The sequence below is a fragment of the Macaca mulatta genome, chromosome 11 (genome assembly GCF_049350105.2).
Source record: "Macaca mulatta isolate MMU2019108-1 chromosome 11, T2T-MMU8v2.0, whole genome shotgun sequence".
NCBI classification, from domain to species: domain Eukaryota; kingdom Metazoa; phylum Chordata; class Mammalia; order Primates; family Cercopithecidae; genus Macaca; species Macaca mulatta.
The window spans coordinates 21,823,013-21,848,473 of NC_133416.1; the positions used below are offsets into that span (position 1 = coordinate 21,823,013).

At 41.7% G+C, this 25,461-nt stretch overlaps 1 protein-coding gene across 10 annotated transcripts in view; it reads left to right on the forward strand.

Annotated features, from left to right (window-relative positions):
• Positions 1 to 24,629, forward strand: part of PLEKHA5 (pleckstrin homology domain containing A5) — a 248,976-nt gene extending 224,347 nt beyond the window's left edge. For 9 of the 10 annotated variants that reach the window (XM_028829293.2, XM_028829301.2, XM_077953134.1 and 6 more), the window contains 7 exons: positions 4,519 to 4,637; positions 8,737 to 8,946; positions 9,924 to 10,064; positions 11,454 to 11,566; positions 15,999 to 16,144; positions 17,914 to 18,019; positions 23,733 to 24,629. In XM_028829293.2, coding sequence (XP_028685126.1) covers positions 4,519 to 4,637; positions 8,737 to 8,946; positions 9,924 to 10,064; positions 11,454 to 11,566; positions 15,999 to 16,144; positions 17,914 to 18,008 — 824 coding nt within the window. In that variant the 3' untranslated portion in view covers positions 18,009 to 18,019; positions 23,733 to 24,629. The remainder of the gene's footprint in view (positions 1 to 4,518; positions 4,638 to 8,736; positions 8,947 to 9,923; positions 10,065 to 11,453; positions 11,567 to 15,998; positions 16,145 to 17,913; positions 18,020 to 23,732) is intronic. The other variant, XM_028829288.2, reaches the window with a different exon arrangement.
• Positions 24,630 to 25,461: the final 832 nt, after the last annotated feature.

Consider the following 25,461-nt stretch of genomic DNA (forward strand, 5'->3'; position numbering starts at 1 on the left):
ACTCTGATTTTTTTCTTAATGCTGGTCATTTTTCTAGAAGGCAATTGCATAAAGAAAAGAGTAGAGAGAGAACTGTCCTAGATTAAAAAGATAGATAGGCTGGGTGTGGTGGCTCACGCCTGCAGTCCCAGCACTTTGGGAGGCCGAGGCAGGCAGGTCACCTGAGGTCAGGAGGTCAACAACAACAGCAACAACAACCAGAAACAGAAAAAAAAAACAAAAAACTCTCCCAGGAAATGGAAACTCTGCCAGTCTGGCCAACATAGTGAAACCCCATCTCTACTAAGTACAAAAGTTTGGCTGGGCATGGTGGCTTGTGCCTATAATCCCAGCACTTTGGGAGGCCAAGGCGGGCGGATCATGAGGTCAGGAGTTCAAGACCAGCCTGACCAACATGATGAAACCCCATCTCTACTAAAAATAGAAAATTAGCTGGGCATGGTTACTTGCGCCTGTAATCCCAGCTACTCAGGAGGCTGAGGCAGGAGAATCGCTTGAACCAGGGAGGCGGAGGTTGCAGTGAGCAGAGATCATGCTACTGCACTCCAGCCTGGGCGACAGAGTAAGACTTCATCTCAAAAAAAAAAAAGAAAAGAACCCTGTCTCTACTAAAAATACAAAAAATTAGCCGCACATGGGTAACACACACCTGTAGTCCCAGCTACTCAGGAGGCTGAGGCAGGAGAATCACTTGAACCCGGGAGGCGGAGGTTGCAGTGAGCCAAGATCGTGCCATTGCACTCCATCCTGGGTGACAGAGTGAGACTCCATCACACACACACAAAAATAATGGATAGATACATCGCAGTGTTTGAAACTTGATTGGACCATGGTTTAAAAGAAGAATATCTAAAGTAGGACAATTATGGAAATTTAAACATGTTCTAGATATTAGCTAGTAGTGTGATCGTGATGTTGTGGTTATGTAGTAGAATGTAGTATGTGAATTCTGAAACACTTAGGACAAAAGCATGTGCCACTTTTAAAAGATTCACCAAAAAGAGTGTGTATGTATTTATGCAGAGATAATGCAAGTGTGACAAAATGTAAAACTTTTTAGAAAAATAAATGCTTATCATAACCCACTGGACTGATTTTTGTAGTCTGCTACAAACTTTACTAAGTAAAGTTTGAAAAACACCTAAGTGAGGCCGGGCACTCAAGCCTGTAATCCCAGCACTTTGGGAGGCCGAGATGGGAGGATCACAAGGTCAGGAGATCGAGACCATCCTGGCTAACACGGTGAAACCCCGTCTCCACTAAAAAATACAAAATCTAGCCGGGCAAGGTGGCGGGCGCCTGTAGTCCCAGCTACTCCAGAGGCTGAGGCAGGAGAATGGCATAAACCCGGGAGGCGGAGCTTGCAGTGAGCTGAGATCTGGCCTGGGTGACAGAGCGAGACTCCATCTCAAAAAAAAAAAAAGAAAGAAAGAAAAACACCTAAGTGAAGCCAGGCACAGTGGCTCATGCCCATAATCCCAGCATTTTGGGAGGCCGAGGCGGGCGGACCACAAGGTCAGGAGTTCAAGACCAGCATGGCCAACATGGCAAAACCCCATCTTTACTAAAAATAGAAAAATTAGCCAGGTGTGGTGGCAGGCACTTGTAATCCCAGCTACTCAGGAGGCTGGGGCAGGAGAACCGCTTGAACCAGGAGGCGGAGGTTGCAGTGAGTCAAGATCATGCCACTGCACTCCAGCCTGGACAATGACTCCGTCTCAAAAAAAAAAAAAGAGCACCGAAGTGGTAGTAATGTTCACATAGCTTTTTTCATAGTTGGAATATTTTTCTAGGTTATCTAATGCCATTTTTTAATTTAAAAATACTGGCATCTTGAAAATTTAATATTTATACACCTTTTCTCTGTCATCCTAATCCTGTCTCCTTATTCAAAGTCTTTTTTTCTTCTTTTCCTTTTTTTTTTTTTTTTTTTTTTTTTGAGACAGGATCTCACTGTCAGCCCAGGCTGGAGTACAGTGGTGCGATCATGGCTCACTGTAGCCTCCATCCTCAGGCTGCCAAGTAGCTGAGACTACACACGTGTGCCACCACACCTGGCTAATTTTTGTATTTATTGTAGAGACAGGGTTTCACCATGTTGCCCAGGCTTGTCTCAAACTCCTAGGCTCAAGCAATCTGCCTTCCTCAGCCTCCCAGAGTGTTGGGATTATAGGCACGAGCCACCACACCTGGCCACAACAAGGACTTTAAATGGACTGGGAGCAATGGCTCATACCTGTAATCTCAGCACTTTGGGAGGCCAAAGCAGATGGATTGCTTGATCCCAGGAGTTCAAGACCAGCCTGGTAAACATAACCAGACCTCATCTCTGTTTTATAAAGTAAAAATGTATCTGGTTTTTTTAAAGCATACAACTATTTGACAACAATAGCATATAAATGAGGAGGAAGCTTATTAATATTAATATGCTTTAACATCTTTCTTTTGTTCTGAATCATGGTAATGATCTTGATTAACTTTAGACTTTCTTAAGTTTAAGTATGCATGCTAGGGTATAGGATAAAAGAAATTGTCGAGGCTGCAGAGAGCTGTGATCGTACCACTTACACTTCAGCCTGAACAACACAGCAAGACTCTCGAAGGAGAGAAAGATAATCCAAAAAAGAAAAGAAACTGGAGAAGATGCAAAGCAAAAAAATACATTGTTACAAATAAATCTAAATACATTGGCAATTACAACAAATATAATTGGACTGAATGCTTCACTTTAAAAGATTGGCCGAGGCCGGGCGCGGTGGCTTCCACCTGTAATCCCAACACTTTGGGAGGCCAAGACAGGCAGATCACCTGAGGTCAGGAGTTCCAGACCAGCCTGACCAACATGGTGAAACCCTGTCTCTACTAAAAATACAAAATTAGCCAGGCGTGGTGGCGCATGCCCGTAATCCCAGTTACTCAGGAGGCTGAGGCAGGAGAATCGCTTGAACGCAGGAAGCAGAAATTACAGTGAGCCGAGATCGTGCCATTGCACTCCAACCTGGGCAACAAGAACGAAACTCCATCTCAAAAAATAAAAAAATAAAAAAGACTAGTTGGGCCTAGCGGCACGTGCTTGTAATCCCAGCACTTTGGGAAGCCGAGGCAAGAAGATTGCTTGAGCCCAGGAGTTCAAGACCAGCCTGGGCAACGTGGCAAGATCCTGTCTCTACAAAAAAATAAATTAACCAGGCGTGGTAGTGCATGCCAGTAGTCCCTCCTACTCAGGAGGCTGAGGTGGGAGGATCGCTTGAGCCCAGTAGGCAGAGGTTGCAGTGAGTCAAGGTCGTGCCATTTGCACTCCAGCCTGGGCAACAGAGCAAGATTCCATCTCAAAAAAAAAAGAAAAATACAGAAGAGAAAGTGAAAATGATCACCTATAGTTAGCTATTGTTAACATTGTTCGTGGATGCTTTGAGGCAATATTGTATGATTTTTAAAAGCCAAGCAGAAATTAAGGACATTTAGGTTGAACTAACATGTTAGGATGATGATAGAGATGTATCAGGATGACAAAGAAGGCTTGTGTGTGTGTGTAATAGAGATGGGTCTGTCTGAGCAGGCTGGTCTCAAACTCCTGGCCTGAAGTGATCCTCCCATCTCAGCCTCCCAAAGTGCTAGGATTATAGGCAATGAGCCACGGCACCTGACCAAAAGAGGGCATTTTATAGTTAATGTTCTTAAAAATATCATCAGTTAATCTGTACTATTTTTTCTTATCTTTTTTCTTTTTTTTGTTTTAAGGAGACAAGTTCTTACTTGCTTTGTTGCCCAGGCTGGAGTGCAATGATGCAGTCTCAGCTCACTGCAACCTCTGCAGTGATCCTCTCACCTCAGCCTCCTGAGTAGCTGGGACTATAGGTGTGCACCTCCACACCCACCTAATTTTTTTTTTTTCTTTTCAATTTTTGTGGAGGCAGGGTCTCACTATATTACCCAGGCTGATATGAAAATCCTGAGCTCAAGTGATCCTCCCGCCTCAGCCTCCCAAAATGCTAGGATTACAGCCATGAACAGAATTTTATTTTTAAATGTAACCCTAAATTTATCTGGTGGTATCATTGACTGACTTTGACTCTTTTTATTTTTTATTTATTTATTTATTTATTTATTTATGAGGCAGAGTCCTCTCTGTCACCCAGGCTGGAGTGCAAGGGCACGATCTCAGCTCACTGCAACCTGCACCTCCTAGGTTCGAGCAATTCTCCTGCCTCAGCCTCCTGAGTTGCTGGGATTACAGGCACCTGACACCATGCCTGGCTAATTTTTGTATTTTTTATAGTAGAGACAGCATTTCACCATGTTGGCTAAGCTGGTCTCGAACTCCTGGCTTCCGGTGATCCGCCTGCCTCAGCCTCCCAAAGTGCTGGGATTACAGGCGTGAGTCACCACACCCAGCCTGACTCTTTTTAAATAAATTTGCTTTCTGATTTGAAAAAGTGTGAGAAATTAAGTAAGTTAAAAGAAAGCAATGCTGGAAAAAAGATGTTTTGTAGAACTTACTGCTGTTTTAATTTTTAGGTTCCCACTTTCCTGTTGGAGTAGTCCCTCCAAGAACAAAATCACCAACACCCGAATCTTCGACAATAGCTTCATATGTAACCTTGAGGAAAACAAAGAAGATGATGGATCTAAGAACGGTATTTAACTGGAAATTAATGTCTAGAAAGATTCTCAGACCTATTTATTGCTTTTTTACATGTTTTCATTTTCAGTGTCTTATCAAAATTATTTTTGCATACTCGAAGAAAAACTTAGTAATCTTAGTTATTCTTAAAATTTCGTTTATATTAGCACGTCAGAGGACAGACCTAGTCAATACCTAATTTAAGTTTCTTTTGATCAGCCTAGACGTGGAGCATAGTCATAGTCCACGATTTGTGGAATCTATTCTCTAATCACTGTGCTACACTCCTCGATGCCTCTAAGAATTTTCTCGATGACAGGTATAGATGTGTCCTGTGGCCACCCAAAAGTTAACGGATTTTCTAGCTATCATGAGGTTGCAGGGCCTTTTAGCTATGGTATTAATAGCTTTAGAGTTTGCCAATCCTCTGGTTACTCTGAGAAATGTGAGTTGGGATTGGAAAATAAGTCCTATATTTTACATTTTCATCTGAGATTCATTTAATTCGAACTCTAAACCAGTCTTGTTTGTTCTTTGGAAAATGCTGAGAATACTTAACTCCTTTTCTTCAAGTATCCTCTAGAAATTCGGGCTGCAAAAATACTTCCACTTTTTATCTTTGTAAATACTCTACCTATTTGGTATGAGATAATTTGAAGCTATAAGACAAGACTGAAAGGTACTACATATAAGATATATGGCTAGTCTTTTTTTTTTTTTTTTTTTTTTTTTTAATGGATAGGGTTTCACTCTGTTTCCTGGGCTGAAGTGCAGTGGCATGATCATAGCTCACTGCAGCCTCCAACTCCTGGACTCAAGGGATCCTCTCACCCCAGCCTCCGGGCTAGCTGGGACAATAAGTATGTACCACCATACTTGGCTCATTTTTTTTTCTTTTGTATTAGTAGTGACGGGGTCTCACTCTTGCCCAGGCTAGCTATTCTTCAAAGATATTAAAGCACAGCGACAAAGTATATGCCAAAAAACTCGGCTGCATTTATATATAAGAAATGTAATGTTTTCAGTTAGTACGAAATTATAAAGATCCATAGAAATAATTATCATGGAATAAAGATAAGGTATCAGCATTAACATTAATGGTCATGATTCTGAAATACTATTGTTTGTTCAGAGAGTTAGGCATTTTTTACAGATTGGAAGATTTCATTGGAAATGGTAAAGCTAAAATAACAAGTCTACAGAAAAAGGACTACAAAAAGTGCATTTTAAAATCAAGCAGAGGGCCGGGCGCGGTGGCTCAAGCCTGTAATCCCAGCACTTTGGGAGGCCGAGACGGGCGGATCACGAGGTCAGGAGATCGAGAGACGATCCTGGCTAACACGGTGAAACCCCGTCTCTACTAAAAAATACAAAAAAATAGCCGGGCGAGGTGGCGGGCGCCTGTAGTCCCAGCTACTCGGGAGGCTGAGGCAGGAGAATGGCGTAAACCCGGGAGGCGGAGCTTGCAGTGAGCTGAGATCCGGCCACTGCACTCCAGCCTGGGTGACAGAGCAAGACTCCGTCTCAAAAAAAAAAAAAAAAATCAAGCAGAGGCCAGGTGCTGTAGCTCACACCTGTAATCCCAGCACTTTGAGAGGCCGAGGCAGGCAGGCAGATCATTTGAAGTCAGGAGTTCAAGACCAGCCTGGCCGACATGGTAAAACCCTGTCTCTACTAAAAATCCAAAAATCAGGTAAGCGTGGTGGCAGGCGCCTGTAGTCTCAGCTACTCAGGAGGCTGAGGCATAAGAATCAGTTGAACCCAGGAGGCAGAGGTCACAGTGAGTTGAGATTGCACCACTGTACTCCAGCCTGGGCAAGAGAGTGTGAAACTCTGTCTCAAAAAAAACAAAAACACAAATATAAAATCAAGCAGAAAGATACTAGCAGGTTTAGGCCAGTCATAGTAGCTCATACCTATAATTCCAGCACTTTGGGAGGCCAGGTCTGGAGGATTGCTTGAGCCCAGGAATTCAAGACTAGCCTGAGCAACATAAGGAGACCCCATCTCTACAAAACTTACCAAAAAAAATTAGCCAGGCATAGTGGCCAGTACCTATGGTCTCACCTACTCAAGAGATTTGAGCCCGGGAGGGTGAGGTGAGCCATGATTGCCCCACTGCACCCCAACCTGGGCAACAGAGCGACAGCCTGTCTCAAAAAATAAATAAATAAAGTTAAAATCACAAGGGAAAATATATTTTACCATTTATTAAGTGGAAATAGTTCATCATAAAGATCTTCGTCCTCATCATCTTCACATTGACTAGATGGAAGAAGAGGGAGTTGTTTTTTTTGGGGGGGTTTCTTTGTTTTTTTGGAGACGGAGTGTCTCCCTGTTACCCAGGCTGGAGTGCAGTGGCGCGATCTCGGCTTACTGCAACCTCTGCCTCCCGGGTTCAAATGATTCTCTTGCCTCAGCCTCCCAAATAGTTGGAACTACAGGCGCCTGCCACCATGCCCGGCTAATTTCTATATTTTTAGTGGACAAAGGGTTTCACCATGTTGGCCAGGCTGGTCTCTAACTCCTGACCTCGTAATGATCTGCCGGCCTCAGCCTCCGAAAGTGCTGGGATTACAGGTGTGAGCCGCCATGCCCAGCAATGGAGTTGTTCTTAACTGTCTCAGGAGTGGCAGAGGCAAAAGAGGTAGAAATAGAAGGAGAGGCAGGCACACTCAGTGTAACCTTTATTGAAAACAATCCTCATATAAATGGACTTCTGCAGCTCAATCCTGTGTTGTTCAAGGAACAACTGTATGTATATGTGTGTGTATATATGTGTGTGTATGTATATATATAGGTATGTGTGTATGTATATGTATACTTCATTAAGCATTTTCAAATATGACTGATTTATAGAAAATAAGTGTTTTCATAGTCTTATTACTGATAAGAAAGAAAATATCTAGGGGTGTTTGCTCTATTTGTCTTTTCACGGTAAATGTATAACTTAAAACATTACATTTTCATCAAAATAAAAGAAATCTGTAATATTTAGACACGTGCCCCTGCTTTTCTCCTCGTTTGAGTTTTATGCAGCTTTCCGTTTCAGGGTCATGGGACTGGCTTACTCCAGAGCTACCATATTCTTTGTGTGTGTGTGTGTGTGTGTGTGTGTGTGTGTGTGTGTGTGTGTGTGTATTTTTTTTTTTTTTTTTTTTTTTTTTGAGACAGACTTTCACTCATTGCCCAGGCTGGCACAATCTCAGTTCACTGCAACCTCTGCCTCCCGGGTTCAAGCGATTCTCCCACCTCAGCCTCCCGAGTAGCTGGGACTACTGGCATGAGCCACCATGCCTGGCTAATTTTTTTTGTACTTTTGTAGAGACGGGTTTTCGCCATGTTGGCCAGGCTGGTCTTGAACTCCTGACCTCAAGTGATCCACCTGCCTCAGCCTCCCAAAGTGCTGGGATTATAGGCATGAGCCACTGCACCCAGCCTGCCCTGCTCTTTTATGGTGGGCATGGTGGTGTTTTTTGTTTTACCCAGATTTTCTGGAACTGAATTATGGGGGTTTGTTTGTTTGTTTGAGATGGGGTCTGGTTCTGTCATCCATTCTGGAGTGCAATAGCATGATCTCAGCTCACTGCAACCTCCACCTCCTGGGCTCAAACCATCCTTCTACCTCAGCCTCCCAAGTAGCTAGGACTATAGGTGTATACCACCACACCTGCCTGGGTAATTTTTGTATTTTTGGTAGAGATGGATTTTCACCACGTTGCCCAGGCTGGTCTCAAACTCCTGGGCTAAAGCAGTCCACCCACCTCAGGCTCCCAAAGTGCTGGGATTACAGGTGTGAGCCACCGCTCCTGGCCCATATACTTTTTTTTTTTTAAGACAAAAAAAAAAAACTTTTTGTTCCTCTTTTCTCTCTCCTCCCTTATATATCTTCTCACTTTTTCTTTCTGTCATTGACCATACCTCACCAATTACCAGTTAAGGATTAAGTAGCAATTTCATGTGCCTTTCTGGTGATATCTGAATGACACTCAGAACCTCTTCTTGTGATTTTGAAAACAAAATAAATAAATGCACTTTACAAAATTTTTTATTCCATCATACTTTTCAAAAGTTTTCATCTATGTATTGATATGTTCATTTTTACATTGAAGGAAAGACCAAGAAGTGCGGTGGAACAGCTCTGTTTGGCTGAAAGTACTCGACCTAGGATGACGGTGGAAGAGCAAATGGAAAGAATAAGAAGACATCAACAAGCGTGCCTGAGGGAAAAGAAAAAAGGATTAAATGTTATTGGTGCTTCAGACCAGTCACCCTTACAAAGCCCTTCAAATTTAAGGGATAATCCATTTAGGACTACTCAGGTATATGAATTGCATTTGATTATTCTTTTGTGTAAATCTAATATCACTGAATTTTGGAATCAGAGTTACATGATTGATAGGTCTTAAAAGGTCTGCAGTATGGATAGTTATTTTATATTATTTAATTCTTGTAATAATAAGCTAAAACAGCTAAGTAAAATGTAAATAACCCTGAGTTCAAGATACCAGAGCTAAACTACATGTTGGATGCCCGTGGACCAGTTGTGGACTTAATGTCTTCAACTGTACAGTGATAATACAGCTGCCCAGACACTAAGAAAATAAAAGGGTTTTCAACAAATGTAAAATGCTATGCAGGTTACCAAGATAGTCCCCAATTCCCCTCTCAATAAAATGTGTATTGCTCTGTGTCCTAATTTAACATGACCTAAATTGTAGCAGGAGAGAGCTTCTAAATAAAGTTCCAAGTGTGCTGTCCATCACCTCTCAACTTCAGGCTTAAAAAGTGATGCCATTTTGTTTCTTTTTTTTTTTTTTTTTTTTTTTTTTTTTGCCGCTCTTTATAAATTCAGAGATAGCAGCCTAGTCAACCTGTTCAGTAGCTTCTGTCTGGTCTGTCCCTGTTTGTAGACACTTGTCACCTAGCAATAGTATCTTAAAAGTTTGTCTATAATGGCATAAACTGAATGCATCAGCTGAACATGCTTTCCTGTCCTAATGGACATCCCCTCTTTCCATCTAATCAAGAGCAGGCATTGCTAAAGGAGACTAAACAAAGCAACAGTTTGAATTATGGCACATTCTGCAAATTACAAAATAAATGCTTTTTTTAAAAGAGTTGAGAAAAATGTGTGGAATACTGCTGTATATATAAATTTTCTTTGTTAGTTTTCATAAGAAAACTTCATGAGTGAAGATCCAGCTTTGTTCTATTTTCAGAATTAACAGGCACTATTTATAAAATATACATGCATGCACAGTATGAATATAAAAATGCTATAACGTCTTTTGAGCAGACTCGAAGGAAGGATGATAACGTTAAGGAACTGGACATTGTCATTAGAGAAAATGATGTAAAGCCAGACCGTGAAACTCCCACAGCAGAAATTGTTCAACTAAAAGAAACTGAACCCCAAAATGTGGACTTCAGCAAAGAGGTAGCGAGATTATTTTATGAAAGGTATTCCAAAGGAATAGATTAGTGAAGATTAAATCAAATGGTAAGGTTGAAAATAAAGTATATTTCTTTCAGTCACAGAGGCCATAGAGCTAAATGAAAAAATAAGCTTTCTTTAGTTTGATTGATGTATTCAGCCTCATCAAAGCATGCATTAATTGGCCAGACACAGTGGCTCGTGTGTATAATCCCAGCACTTTGAGAAGCTGAGGCAGGCGGATCACTTGAGCTCAGGAGTTTGAGACCAGCTTGGGCAACATGGTGAAACCCTGTCTCTACTAAGAATACAAAAATTAGCCAGGTGTGGTGGCATGCATCTGTAATCCCAACTGCTACTGGGGAAACTGAGGTGGGAGGATCACCTGAGCTCAAGTTGCAGTGAGTAGAAATGGGCCACAGAGTGAGATCCTGTTTCAAAAAAAAAAAAAAAAAAAATGCGGCCTGGCACAGTGGCTCACGCCTGTAATCCCAGGACTTTGGAGGCCGAGATGAGTGGATCATTTGAGGCCCGGAGTTCGAAATCAGCCTGGCCAAAATAGTGAAACCCTGTCTCTACTAAAAAATACAAAAGTTAGCCAGGCATGGTGGCACATGCCTGTAATCCCTACTTGGGAGGCTGAAGCAGGAGAATTGCTTGAAGCCGGGAGTCGGAGGTTGCAGTGAGCCGAGATCGCGCCACTGCCCTGTAGCCTGGAGGACAGAATGAGATTCCGTCTCCGAAAAAAAAGAAAGAAAAAAGAAAAATTTTTTTAAAAAACTGCATTAACTGAAAATGTAAAACATAATCAGTCAGGGCTAGATTAAATTATCATTAATCCCTGTTAAAGAATCTTATATCCCAACAGCTAGGTCTGTTGCACTATGCATCATCTCTTTTTTTTGAGACAAAATCTCACCCTGTCGCCCAGGCTGGAGTGCAGCAGCGTGATCTTGGCTCACTGCAACCTCCGCCTCCCAGCTTCAAGCGATTCTCCTGCCTTAGCCTCCCAAGTAGTTAGGATTACAGGCATGTGCCACCACGCCCAGCTAATTTTTTGTATCTTTAGTAGAGACAGGGTTTCACCATGTTGACCAGGCTGGTCTCGAACTCCTGACCTCGTGATCTGCCCATCTCGGCCTCCCAAAGTGCTGGGATTACAGGTGTGAGCCACTGTGCCCGGCCTGCATCATCTCTTTAGACAAATAACTTTTTGCATCCTAGTAGTAAAGAATGTTAATATTCTTAATATACTTGAACCTAAATTTATTATCACTAAATATTTGATAGAGTATGATTGTTTAATAAACTGTATTTTGGAATTATTTTAGATTTGCTAATCTAATGTGATAAGAATTCTTTGAAAAGAAAATTTTTCTTTTTATTCTATAGTTAAAAAAAACTGAAAACATTTCATATGAAATGCTTTTTGAACCTGAGCCAAATGGAGTAAATTCTGTGGAAATGATGGATAAAGAAAAAATGCCTGAGGATGTTACATTCAGGTAATATTTAAGAAGAGCAAAGGAATCATTCACAAAATTGTATAACTGCTTAAAAATGGTGAACTTTAGAGTCAAAAGTACTGGATTTCAGCCCCAGCTTAGCTAGCTAGCTAAGAGCTATAGAATCTTGAGCAAGTTATATAACCTCTTAAACTACGCATTCCTCACTTGTAAAAATGGCAATAGGGCTGGCTGCACTGGTGCACATCTATAATTCCAGCACTTTGAAAGGCCAAGGCAGGAGGATCACCTGAGCCCAGGAATTCAAGACCAGCCTGGGCAATGTAATTAGACCTCATCTCTGAAAAAAAAATTAGCCAGGCATGGTGGCATGTGCCTGTAGTCCTGGCTACTCGGAGGCTGAGGTGAGAGGATCACTTCAGCCTAGGAGTTCGAGGCTGCAGTGACCCGTCATTGTGCCAGTACACTCCAGCCTGGGCAACAGAGTGAGACGCTATCTCCAAAAAAAAAAAAAAAAAAAAAGGCATAATAGCAGTATCTGACAGGTATATTGTAAAGATTAATATGAAAACACATGTGGCAGGGAGCAGTGGCTTATGCCTGTAATCCCAGCACTTTGGGAGGCCAACGGGGGCCAATCACTCGAAGTCAGGAGTTTGAGACTAGCCTGGCCAACATGGTAAAACCCTGTCTCTACTAAAAGTACAAAAATTAGCCAGACATAGTGGTGCATGCCTGTGGTCCCAGCTACTTGGGAGGCTGAGGCAGGAGAAATGCTTGAACCCAGGAGGCAGAGGTTGCAGTGAGCTGAGATCACACCACTGCATTCCAGCCTGGGTGACAGAGTGAAACTCCATCTCAAAAGAAAAGGAAAAAAAAAAAAAAAAAAGAAAATACATGTATAACACTTAACACTGTGCTTAGCACCCAGGAAGTATTCAATAAATGATACTTCACTCCAGGTGCCTGCCTGTAGTTGCAGCTACTCAGGAAACTGAGGTGGGAGGATTGCTTGAACCTGGGAGGGCAAGGCTACAGTGAGCCATAATCACGTCACTGCACTCTAGCCTGGGCAACAGAGCAAGACCCTGTCTCAAAAAATTTTTTAAAAGAGAGATAAATACCTTAAAAAAAAAAAGTCAAAAGGCATATAAACTGTGGCAGAGTAAGCAGTTTAGCACTGCCTATACAGTAGGCCCTCCATATCCATGGACTCAGAACCCATGGATATGGAGGGCCAACTGTACTATGCCATTTGATATAAAGGACTTGAGCATCTGCAGATTTTGCTACCTGTAGCGGGTCCTGAAATCAATCTTCCCAGGTAATGATTGACAGTGGTCAAAATTCTAAGCTGTCTCATAAGAGTTCCAGAAATTATGGTGATTTTCTTTTTCCTTTTAGCTATATTTCTTTCTTTGTTTTTTTTTTTTTTTTTTTTTTTTTTGAGACAGAGTCTCGCTCTGTCGCCATGGCCGGAGTGCAGTGGCGCAATCTCAGCTCACTGCACTTGGTTCCCAGAGGGGAACCTCTGCCTCCCAGGTTCAGGCAATTCTTCTGCCTCAGCCTCCTAAGTAGCTCGGACTACAGGCACCCACCACCACACACGGCTAATTTTTTTTTTTTGTATTTTTAGTAGAGACGGGGTTTCACCATGTTAGCCAGGATGGTCTCGATCTCTTGAGCTGACCTCATGATCCGCCCGCCTCGGCCTCCCAGAGTGCTGGGATTACAGGCATGAGCCATTGTGCCTGGCCATCTTTTAGCTGTCTTTTTTTTTTTTTTTTTTTTTTTTTTTTTTTTGAGACAGTCTCACTCTGTCACCCGGGCTGGAGTGCAGTAGTGCGATCTAGGCACACTGCAACCTCCACCTCCTGGGTTCAAGCGATTCTCCTGCCTCAGCCTCCCAAGCAGCTGGGATTATAGGCGCATGCCACCGTGCCCAACTAATTTTTGTATTTTTTAGTAGAGACGGGACGGGCATGTTGGCCAGGCTGGTCTCAAATTCCTGACCTCGGGTGATTCACCCACCTCAGCCTCCCAAAGTGCTGCGATTACAGACATGAGCCACCATACTCAGCCTTAACTGACCTTCCTAAGAGTATATCTTCAATCTTTCCTTCCGTTAAAAATATTACCAGCACTAGAAAACAGAAATGCTGCCGGGCACGGTGGCTCAAGCCTGTAATCCCAGCACTTTGGGAGGCCGAGACGGGTGGATCACGAGGTCAGGAGATCGAGCCCATCCTGGCTAACACAGTGAAACCCCGTCTCTACTAAAAAATACAAAAAACTAGCCGGGCGAGGTGGCGGGCGCCTGTAGTCCCAGCTACTTGGGAGGCTGAGGCAAGAGAATGGCGTGAACCCAGGAGGCGGAGCTTGCAGTGAGCTGAGATCTGGCCACTGCACTCCAGCCTGGGCGACAGAGCGAGACTCTGTCTCAAAAAAAAAAAAAAAAAAAAAAAAAGAAAACAGAAATGCTGTGGTTTAATGTGATTAGGAATGCCTTTATTTCTTAAATGAATAGCAAGATTGAATTTGAAAAGTATTTGACAATGTCTGATAAGAAAAATATCTCTGCTGAATTTTTGTATTAAGAAGCATGGATTAAAACACACGGTATATTAAAAATTGATGAGTTCATAATGATACAACAACAAAAAAATTGTTGGCCATTTTAGAGGATGCTAGAGAATCAACTTTTATTCCAAAACTTGCTACATTAAGGGAAAGGATCAAGTATTTATCATGTTTTTTCCACAAACTGTAACCAAATAGTTTGAGGAAACTTTTATTTTTAGAAGAATTTCAAGCAAGAGTCAGTATCATTGCTTTGTGGCTGGTCACAGTGGCTCATGCCTGAAATCCCAGCACTTTGGGAGGCCGAGGCAGGCAGATCAATTGAGGTCAGGAGTTTGAAACTAGCCTGGCCAATAATATGGTGAAACACTGTCTCTACTAAAAATACAAAAATTATCTGGGCCTAGTGACATATGCCTGTCATCCCATCTGCTTGGGAGGCTGAGGCACAAGAATTCCTTGAGCCAGGGAGGTAGGTGGAGGTCACAGTGAGCCAAGATCCTGCCACTGTACTCCAGCCTGGGTGACAGAGTGAGAATCTGCCTCAAAAAAAAGAGTGTCATTGCTTTGCTAACCCTAATGAAATATTGGATTTGAATAGTATTCCTCAGTGGCTGCCAAAGCTGTCAGCTGAAAATCTGACAAGGAGCTTTATGTGAATGGGTCAACCCAATAACCCCTGAACTCACTGATCTTTTCTTTTTTTGGCGGGGGTGGGGATGGGGTCTCACTCTGTGGCCCACATGCTGGAGTGCAGTGGTGCAATCTTGGCTCACTGCAACCTCCGCCCCCGCTGATTCAAGCAATTCTCCTGCCTCAGCCTCCCAAGTAGCTGGGTTTACAGGCGCCTGCCACTGTGCCCAGCTAGTTTTTGTATTTTTAGTAGAAACGGAGAAACAATCTGTTAATGCGATAGTTCATGACACCCACCTAATGAAGTGTTACTTGCCCCTCCAAACCCTAAATTTGAATAAACCTTAAAATCGTACAACTTTGGCCAGGCGCGGTGGCTCACGCCTGTAATCCCAGCACTTTGGGAGGCTGAGGCGGGCGGATCACGAAGTCAGGACTTCGAGACCATCCTGACTAATACGGTGAAACCCCGTCTCTGCTAAAAATACGAAAAGTTAGCCAGATGTAGTGGCAGGTGCCTGTAGTCCCTGCTACTCTGGAGGCTGAGGCAGGAGAATGGCAGGGACCCGGGAGATGGAGCTTGCAGTGAGCCTACATCACGCCACTGCACTCCAGCCTGGGCGACAGAACAAGACTCTGTCTCAAAAAAAAAAAAAAAAAATTAATAATAGTAATAATACAACTTTATAGAGAATCTTGAGGGATACAATCATCAGAATCCAGAATGTGATAAACTATATAGGACAGATAGACCAGGTTCTTTTACATATAAATGGCAAAGAGTAAAAGGGATCTGGGGCAGTTTGTTTTGGATTAAAGTAGACTTTAAGGAATTTGTCAGGTAATATATGGACTTTGTTTGGATCCTGATTCTAATTCTAAAATAACATTATGAGGCACCAGGAAAATTTAAGCACTGACTGGATATTTGATGGCATTAACATATTAAAAATATGTACTGAAGTACTTACAGATTAAATATCATATCTAGAATCTGCTTTAAATGGTTTAGGGAGCGAGGGTTTTAGGGCTTAGATGAAGCAAGATTGGCAAACTGAGTAATTATTGAAATGAATATACAGGTTTATTATTTGCTCTAATTCCTTTGTTTGAAACTTTCAAAAAAAAGAAAAGATTACTTGTAAGAAAATGTTAATTGTTAAACATAGGTGGTGGCATCTTTTATAACAAAAAAAAGAAGAAAAATTAATTGTATTCTATAGTGACAAATTTTTAAATACCAATCTGTTTTCATCAGCCCTCAAGATGAAACACAGATCACAAATCATAAACCAGAAGACCATCCTGAAGAAAATACAAAGAACAATGCTGACGAACAGGAAGAAACTGTTATTTCTTACGAATCAACTCCTGAGGTTTCTAGAGGAAATCAAACAATGGCAGGTAGCTAGTATACATTTCATAATTTTCTACCTGGTGCTTCCTCTGAACTTCTAAATTTATTTTCCATGGGGAGATTCTAAGAAGGGAATCACTTAAGTACCTTGACTATAGATTAGTCAACGTTTGCCTCCCCCAGTGTACCTTCAGGAGGGATGCGGTCCCTGCCAGAGTCTACCCTGGCAGAGGGATCAACACATTGGTTTTGGTTTTGCTTTTTCCTTTCAATTTTAACATATAGAGTAAACTTTTTCTAATAAAATATTTCAGCCAGGCGCGGTGGCTCACGCCTATAATCCAGCACTTTGGGAGGCCAAGGCAGGTGGATCACAAGGTCAGGAGTTCAAGACCAGCCTGGCCAAGATGGTGAAACCCCATCTCTACTAAAAATACAAAAAATTAGCTGGGCATGGTGGCAGGCACCTCCAATACCAGCTACTCAGGAGGCTGAGGCAGAGAATTGCTTGAACCTGGGAGGCAGAGGTTGCAGTGAGCCGAGATCACGCCCCTGCACTCCACCCTGGATGACAAGAGCGAAACTCTGTCTGTAAATAAATAAATAAATAAGGTAGTGTGCACAGGAGGTCTCACTGTTAAAAAAAAAATTGTCACTGGCCAGTTTTGGTTAGTATGTAGCAGGTCTGGATCAAAGTGGTATGATAATATTAAAACCACAGCATTTAAATCATCTATAGTATATAGCTGCATAAAACTAGAAAAGTGGCAACAGAAAATTAACCTCAAAGCAAAAAAAAAAAAAAATTATATATATTTTTTTGGTTTTGTTGTTGTTGTTGTTGTTTGAAACAAAGTCTTGCTGTCTTGCCCAGGCTAAAATACAGAGGTGCGATCTCAGCTCATTGCAGCTTCCGGCTCCTGGGTTCAAGCACTTCTCCTGCCCCGACCTCCTGAGTAGCTAGGAATACATGCACGAGCTACCATGTCTGACTAATTTTTGTATTTTTACTAGAATCGGGGTTTCAGCATGTTGGCCAGGCTGGTCTCGAACTCCTGACCTCAAATGATCCGCCAGCCTCGGCCTCCCAAAGTGGTGGGATTACAGACATGAGCCACCACACCCAGCCAAAAAAAAACAAAAAACAAAAACAAAATTAAATAGTCTTCAGGAAACATTTTATACTGAATAATTAGATTGCAGATTAGAAAATAACAGGTTGGGTGGCCGGTGGCTCACGCCTGTAATCCCAGCACTTTGGGAGGCCGAGGCGGGCAGATCACAAAGTCAGGAGATTGAGATCATCCTGGTTAACACAGTGAAACCCCATCTCTACTAAAAATACAAGAAATTAGCCGGGCGTGGTGGCGGGCACCTGTAGTCCCAGCTACTCGGGAGGCTGAGGCAGGAGAATGGCGTGAACCCGGGAGGCGGAGCTTGCAGTGAGCCAAGATCGTGCCACTGCACTCCAGCCTGGGCAACAATGCAAGACTCTGTATCTAAAAAAAAAAGAAGAAGAAGAAGAAGAAGAAAATAACAGGCTGGGCACATAATCCCAACACTTTGGGAGACCAAGATGGGCGTATCGCATGATGCCAAGAGTTCGAGACCAGCCTGGACAACATAGACCGCATCTTGATTAATAAAAATTTGTTTTTAATTATTTAAAAAGAAAAAATCACGGTAGAACCAAATGCATCTATTACTTACTTCTCAAAACATGTTCTCATTTTTGTGGGATTACAACATCAGGATTTACTTCTCCAAATGTGTCTTAAAGATTTTTATCTTCTCCCATTTTCTTTGTGTGTTTTAGTGAAAAGTCTGTCCCCATCTCCTGAGTCCTCGGCATCGCCAGTTCCGTCCACTCAGCCGCAGCTCACAGAAGGCTCACATTTCATGTGTGTGTAGTCCCAGGAGAAGTATGTCATTTCCCTTTGCATTTGTGCTTTAGAGTTTTTCACTTGTATTTTATGACTCATCTGTTGGTTTAGTGAATCAAAACTGGGATTAGTTCTGGACTGTGCATAGGGATAGTTGGCAGAACAAGTAGGCCGTATCTTGGAACCAGGGTCAGTAACAGATTGCTAACGTTGGCTCTTCCGAGGATTTGCTGCGTGACAGCATTTTCTTTGTCTCTTATTTCATCATCCAGAAAAACAACAAAATTTGGAGAGTATGGCCTGTGCCAAGACTTGCAGTGTTGTACAGCTGTGCTTCTACTTAATGTTCCTTTCCATAGCCTGACCTGAGAATTCTGTTTAAGTCATTACACGTTGACTGTGTAATGCTTTTTACAGTTAGTGTGACGTGTCTGCCCACTGGGAATTTGCTAATTATTGTAAATGACAATGAAATGTTTATGGTACAGCCAACTTGATAGAATACTAAAATCTTTAATGTCTATCTGATATTATTTCTAAGTAATTGCATTCTATTAAGTCACGGAGGTAGTTACTAAAACCAGGGATGGTATCGGAGAAGAAGGAATCCTTTCTTGAACAGTGTTCCTTAGAGCACAGATTTATAATTGAGAATAATTTCCTAAATTCTTCCTTTTAAACTTTCTAGACAATTGCTAATTTTAACCCATAATTTAGTACTTACAGAGTACTCTAAATGTTTTTTAACTTTTTATGAAAGCTCTGGTATAGAGTAAGAATGTTATGCCTCTTTCTGCATTTTCTTTCTCACAGCATCTACCATATCTAGTCAAGTTTGGTGCTTTAGGATTACCACCAGTTTCTGCTGAACAATTATAAGCATTAGTACTAACATATTCTTTTATTTATTTTTTTTCTTGTTTTTTTTCACGTTATTTCTTTTTTCAGAGATGTCACCCATGCTGGAGTATAGTGGCATAATCAGAGCTCACTGCAGCCTTGACGTCCTGGACTCAAGCAGTCCTCCTGCCTCAGCCTTACAAGTAGCTGGGATCACAAGTGCACGCCACCACACCTGGCTAATATTTTGATTTTCTTGTAGAGACGGTCTTACTAAGTTGCCCATGCTGGTCTCAAGCTCCTGAACTCAAGCTAACCTACCACTGCGCCTAGCCTCTATGATTTTTACATTCTGAAAATATTTCTTTTATTTATTTTTTTATTTTTATTTTTATTTTTTTTTGAGACAGGGTCTTACTCTGTCACCCGGGCTGGAGTGCAGTGGCGCAATATCATGGCTCAGTGGTTCACTGCAGGCTGACCTCCCAGGCTCAAGCAGTCCTCCCACCTCAGCCCCCTGAGTAGCTGGGACTACAGTTGTGTGCCACCATGCCAGGCTAATTTTTTTGTAGAGATGGAGTTTTCACCATGTTGCCCAGGCTGGTCTCAAACTCCTGAGCTCAAGTGATCTGTCTGCCTCAGCCTCCCAAAGTGCTGAGATTACAGGTGTGAGCCACCACACCTAGCCTTTTTTCTTTCTTTTCAAGTATGTTTTAAATTTCACTAGCTTTGGGTACAAGTGGTTTTGGGTTACATGGAAGAATTGTACAGTGGTGAAGTCTGAGATTTTAGTGCACCCATTACCCGAGTAGTGTATGTTGTAGCCAATATGTTTTTTTTTATCCTTGTGTGACCTTCCACCCTCTCCCTTGTGAGTCTCCAGAGTCCATTATACCACACTGTATGCCTTTGCATACCCATAGCATAGCTCCAACTTATAAGTGAAAACATACGATATTTGGTTTTCCTTTCCTGAGTTACTTTACTTCGAATAATGGTCTCTAGCTCCATCCAAGTTGCTGCAAAATACATTATTGTATTCCTTTTTATTACTGAGTAGTATTCCATGGTGTATATAAACCACATTTTCTTTATCCACTCCTTGGTTGATGGACACTTACGTTGGTTGCATACCCTTGGAGTTGCAAATTGTGCTGCTATAAACATGCATGTAAGAAAATGAGTAATAACTCATTTTCTTTTGGGTTAGTGGGATTGCTGGATCAAATGGTAGATCTACTTTTCATTCTTTAAGGAATCTCCACACTGTTTTCCATAGTGGTTGTACTAGTTTACATCTCCACCGGCAGTGTAAAAGTGTTTCCTTCTCACCACATCCATACCAACGTCTGTTGTTTTTTGACTTTTAAATTGTGGCCATTCTTTTTATTTATTTATTTTTTTTTTTTTTTTTGAGATTCTCTCTCTGTCACCAGGCCGGAGTGCAGTGGCACAATCTTGGCTCACTTCAACCTCCGCCTCCCGGATTCACGCCATTCTCCTGCCTCAGCCTCCCAAATAGCTGGGACTACAGGCGCATGCCACCACGCCCAGCTAATTTTTGTATTTTTAGTAGAGATGGGGTTTCACCGTGTTGGCCAGTATGGTCTCGATCACTTTACCTCGTGATCCGCCCGTCTCAGCCTCCCAAAGTGCTGACATGACCCACTGCACCCGGCCAATTATGGCATTCTTGCAGGAATAAGGAGGCATCTCGTTGTGTATCTTCTTTTGAAAAATGCCTATTCCTGTCATTTGCCCACTTTTTGATGGGATTATTTGGTTTTTTTCCTTGCTGATTTGTTTTGAGTTCCTTCCAGATTCTAGATATTAGTCCTTTGTTGGATTCATAGTTGGCAAATATTTCCTCCCATCCTGTTTTCTCGAATCTACTTCCTTTCACACCTTTTTGTAGCAACTATAATCTGTGCCCTTTTTTTCAGCCCAAAGTTTTTTGTTGTCTTTTCATATTTGTAACTTTTATTTGAGATTATGTCTACCTGGAACCTCAAAGAGGCTGTTGTTTGTTGTTGGTTGGTGTCTGTGCAGGATTGAAGTGCTTGCTGGAGAGTTACAAATAACCTAATTGTTACAGTATTACCTGTGTTTTGCCTCTGTCACTTGTGTTTAAGCCTTTTTTGTTTTGTTTTGTTTTGTTTTTTCCTTTTTTTAGATCAGGTCTCACCCTGTTGCCCAGGCTGGAATGCAATGGTGAGATCTTGGAGCCTTGTCCTCCTGGGCTTAAGTGATCCTCCCATGACAGCCTCCCAAGTAGCTGGGACCACAGGCATGTGCGACCAAGCCTGGCTGATTTTTTGTATTTTTTGTAGAGTAGGGGTTTCACCATGTTGCCCAGGCTGGTCTCAAACTCCTGAGCTCAAGCGCGCTGCCTGCCTCAGTTTCCCAAAGCACTGAGATTACAAGATTGAGCCACCTCACCTGGCTGTGTTTAAACTTTTAATTTAATACGTTTAGAAGTGACTGTTGAGGCCAGGCACGGTAATGCCAGCACTTTGGGAGGCCAAGGCTGGTGGATCACTTGAGGTCAGGAGTTCTAGACCAGCCTGGCCAAAATGGTAAAACCCCATCTCTACTTAAAAATACAAAAATTAGCTGGGCATGGTGTTGGGCACCTGTAATCCCAGCTACCTGGGAGGCTGAGACAGGAGAATTGCTTGAACCTGGGAGGCAGAGGTTGCAATGAGCCAAGATCACACCACTGCACTCCAGCCTGGATGACAGAACAAGACTGTCCCAAAAAAAAAAAAAAGAAGAAAATCTGGGTATGGTGGCTCACACCTGTAATCCCACACTTTGGGAGGCCGAGGCAGGCAGGTCACCTGAGGTCAAGAGTTCAAGACCAGCGTGACCAACATGGAGAAACCCAGTCTCTACTAAAAATACAAAATTAGCTGGGCGTGGTGGCACATGCCTGTAATCCCAGCTACTTGGGAGGCTGAGGCAGGAGAATCGCTTGAACCCGGAGTCAGAGGTTGCAGTGAGCCGAGGTCGTGCCATTGCACTCCAGCCTGGGCAACAAGAACAAAACTCTGTCTCAAAAAATAAAATTAAAAAAAAAGTGACGGTTGCTACTGGTGACATAACAACACAAAACATAGGAAAAATAAACATTGGACTCATTTGATTCATTAAGAGCCATTCATATAATATTTTGATTCAATAAACAGATTATGACTGTACACATATCCTTCCAATAATAAAGGATATTCTGAGTTAAAACTCAAGCATATTTCCAGGTTCCTTAAATTGTTATAGGATTTTATTTTGTTTTCCTCTTATTCCAAGAGCAGTGGCATTCTGTAATGAGGGATAATTATTGTCAGATATTTTCTAGTCTCATGGTATGCAGCCACCACAAACAACTAAAGGGCATGAAAACTTGTAGTTATTATTTTATATCTTCCTATTATGCATATGCCATCTTTCTGAACTAGCGGTTTTGGCAGGATTTAGGAAACCTTTACAAATGACACTACTATGTAGGCAGCTCAATATATCATTACATATTTTAGTGGAGTTATGCAGATGTTTGCTCATTTTGTTGATCTTTTGGATTCAGCTACAAGTTTGGATTTTTTTTTTTTTTTTTTTTTTTTTTTTTTTTTTTTGCAGTTGCAAGATTTAATAGAGTGAAAACAGAGCTCCCATAAAATGGGAGGGGACCCAAAGGGGGTTGGGGGTTGCCGTTGCCAGTGGTACATTTTTTATTCTGTATTGCTATTTATAATTGCATTATGTTGGCCAGGCACAGTGGCTCACATCTGTAATCCCAACACTTTGGGAGGCCGAGGCGGGCGGAACACAAGGTCGGGAGATCGAGACCATTGTGGCCAACATGGTGAAACTCCATCTCTACTAAAAATACAAAAATTAGCTGGGTGTGGTGGCGTGCACCTGTAGTCTCAGCTACTCTAGAGACTGAGGCAGGAAAATCACTTGACCCCGAGAGGTGGAAGTTGCAGTGAGCCAAGATCGCGCCACTGCACTCCAGCCTGGTGACAGAGTGAGACTCCATCTCAAAAATAATAAGAAGGCCGGGCGCAGTGGCTCACACCTGTAATCCTAGCACTTTGGGAGGCTGAGGCGGGCGGAGTGCCTGAGTTCAAGAGTTTGAGACCAGCCTGGGCAACACAGTGAAACCCCATCTCTACTAAAACACAAAAAATTAGTTGGGTGTGGCAATGTGCACGTGTAGTCCCAGCTACTCAGGAGGCTGAGGCAAGAGAATTGCTGGAACCCGGGAGGCAGAGGTTGCAGTGAGCCGAGATTGCGCCACTGCACTCCACCCTGGGCAACAGAGTGAGACTCCGTCTCCAAAATAATAATAATAATAATAATAATAATGAGGAGGAGGAGGAGGAAGAAGAATTGCATTACATTATGTTTCCTTGTGGGGCCGAGTATAGTGGCTCATGCTTTTAATCCCAGCACTTTGGGAGGCCAAGGCAGGCAGATCACTTGAGGCCAGGAGTTCGAGACCAGCCTGGCCAACATGGTGAAACCCCGTCTCTACTAAAAATACAAAAATTAGCCAGGCATGGTGATACATGCCTGTAATCCCAGCTAGTTGGGAGGCTGAGGCAGGAGAATCACTTGAACCCAGGAGGCAGTGGTTGCAGAGAGCCAGGATCGCACCACTGCACCCCAGCCTAGGCAACAGAGTGAGACCCTGTCTCAAAAAAAAAAAAAAAAATTGTATTATGTTTCTTTGCTTTGTTAATTAAGCTATGGAAATTAAGAAAAATATCCTTTGGTTGCATTGTGTTTTAGGATTTTCATGGCCATGCTTGTCAGTTCTGTTGTTATAGAATGTCACCCTTAGTTACTTTGGGAAATGGTAATTGATTAACGTTGCAGGTGTCAAAGTAATTTCGTCTTTCTTATTTTTCAGCTATACTGACTTCTGTTGAAACCATTCAAAGCTAAAGACATGGACCTTCAGCAGTGTAAGAAGATATTGTACAGTATATTTTAAATCTATGAAATTCATAGTTCTGATGCTTTTGGTCACAGAGCATCATTTTATCACTTCTGGAAAATGTTTATTCCAAAACAGCTTTAATGGCCCATATGTACACTCCGTAATCTCAAGGTTATTATTCTGACACCAGCTTGCTGCTATGATTTCAGAGCACATAAGTAAAGGTGCTTTTTAATGTGCAGTCTATTGCCAGAGCTTACTTAGTTGCTGATTTCCAGATTTCGATGTTTCTGAAGTCTAGGTGAATTTATATATATATATATTTTTTTTTGCTTTTCATTTTCTTCAGTTAGTTATTATTTCCAATGAAGCTTGTTTTCTTTTTTTTTTTTTTTTTCTTCCCATTTTGGCTACTGCAGTGCTTTTGTTTCACACTTGATTTGTAAAAAATTTATATATATATATATATATATATTTAAAATGTGCCATTTTATTGCTAAGTGAAGTATGTCCTGTTTTCTGCTATAATTCTTTCTCGGTCAGATTGCAATGTCAGCAGTTACTGCCACACTCCTGTCAGCTTAAACACAAATGTTAGCGCTTACCTTTTCTTAAAAAAAAAAAAAAAAACAAAGTGTAGGTATTTTGAAGTACTGGGCTTATATTTCATTGGAATACATGTGTACAGCAATAAGCAGGTTTTCAAATCCAGTACTTAGTTTGTGTACAAATGTAATTATGTTCATTGTGTATATATTATACAATGAGCACATGTAATGTATTAAAGGCTACTTACTATTGTTTAAATGCAAATGTTCATATCTCATTTCTTTTTTATCATGTTAAATAAATGTTGATGTTCTTAAATCAGTTGTGTTAGAATTTTTGTTCTTTCCATCCAAAATTGAAAGTCTTAAGACTCAAGAGAGTTCTAGAAGAAAAGGTACTCTGTTAATCTGATAATCCTAGACAACATCCTAAAAGACCCTTGTCGGTCCAGCCCTCCCATGTCAAAGTTGAGGACCTTGAGGCTCAAAGAGATCAATTGACTTGGCCACAATTTAATGACAGAATTTTGACCAGACTATAGTTTTTTCTGACTTTTCCTCTAAGTACATTACATTAGCTCATTACCACTAGAGGAATTTAGTTTTGTGAAGTCTTTCACTATGTTTCTATTTGCTTCCATGTTTCAGAAAGTAAAAGTAAGACTACTTTAAGCATCAATTGTCGTGCTCTGCTTAGGGATTGGACTTTGAGAGAGGTGTGTAAGGCAGCTATTTGTCTGACATGGGTAGCTAGAAACTGTTTCATCATAAGTAGGACCCTCAGAGATCATTTTCTCTCACAATATATTCTTTGCAGATGTTCACGCTCTTCAGAATCAATTACATTTTCTTCCCTCTGTAACCTTTTGTTCATGCTATATATTGTTCCCAGAGTACATGGAAATTTGATGCTTTTGGATTCCTGCATAAAATGGCTGAAACTAAATTGGCATTAGTCAGTCTTTTTTTCCTCCCCATCCTATGTTAAAGAGGATTTAGATTTAATTCAAAATGCAAATGTATAAAAATTCTTCTCCAAACACAATGAAATGAAAAGAGATACAATGTATATTGGGAGATGAAAGAAAACAGAAGTGAAAATGGACCCCTCTCTGTGTCCGTGTACATATGTGTAATATGTTTACACATAC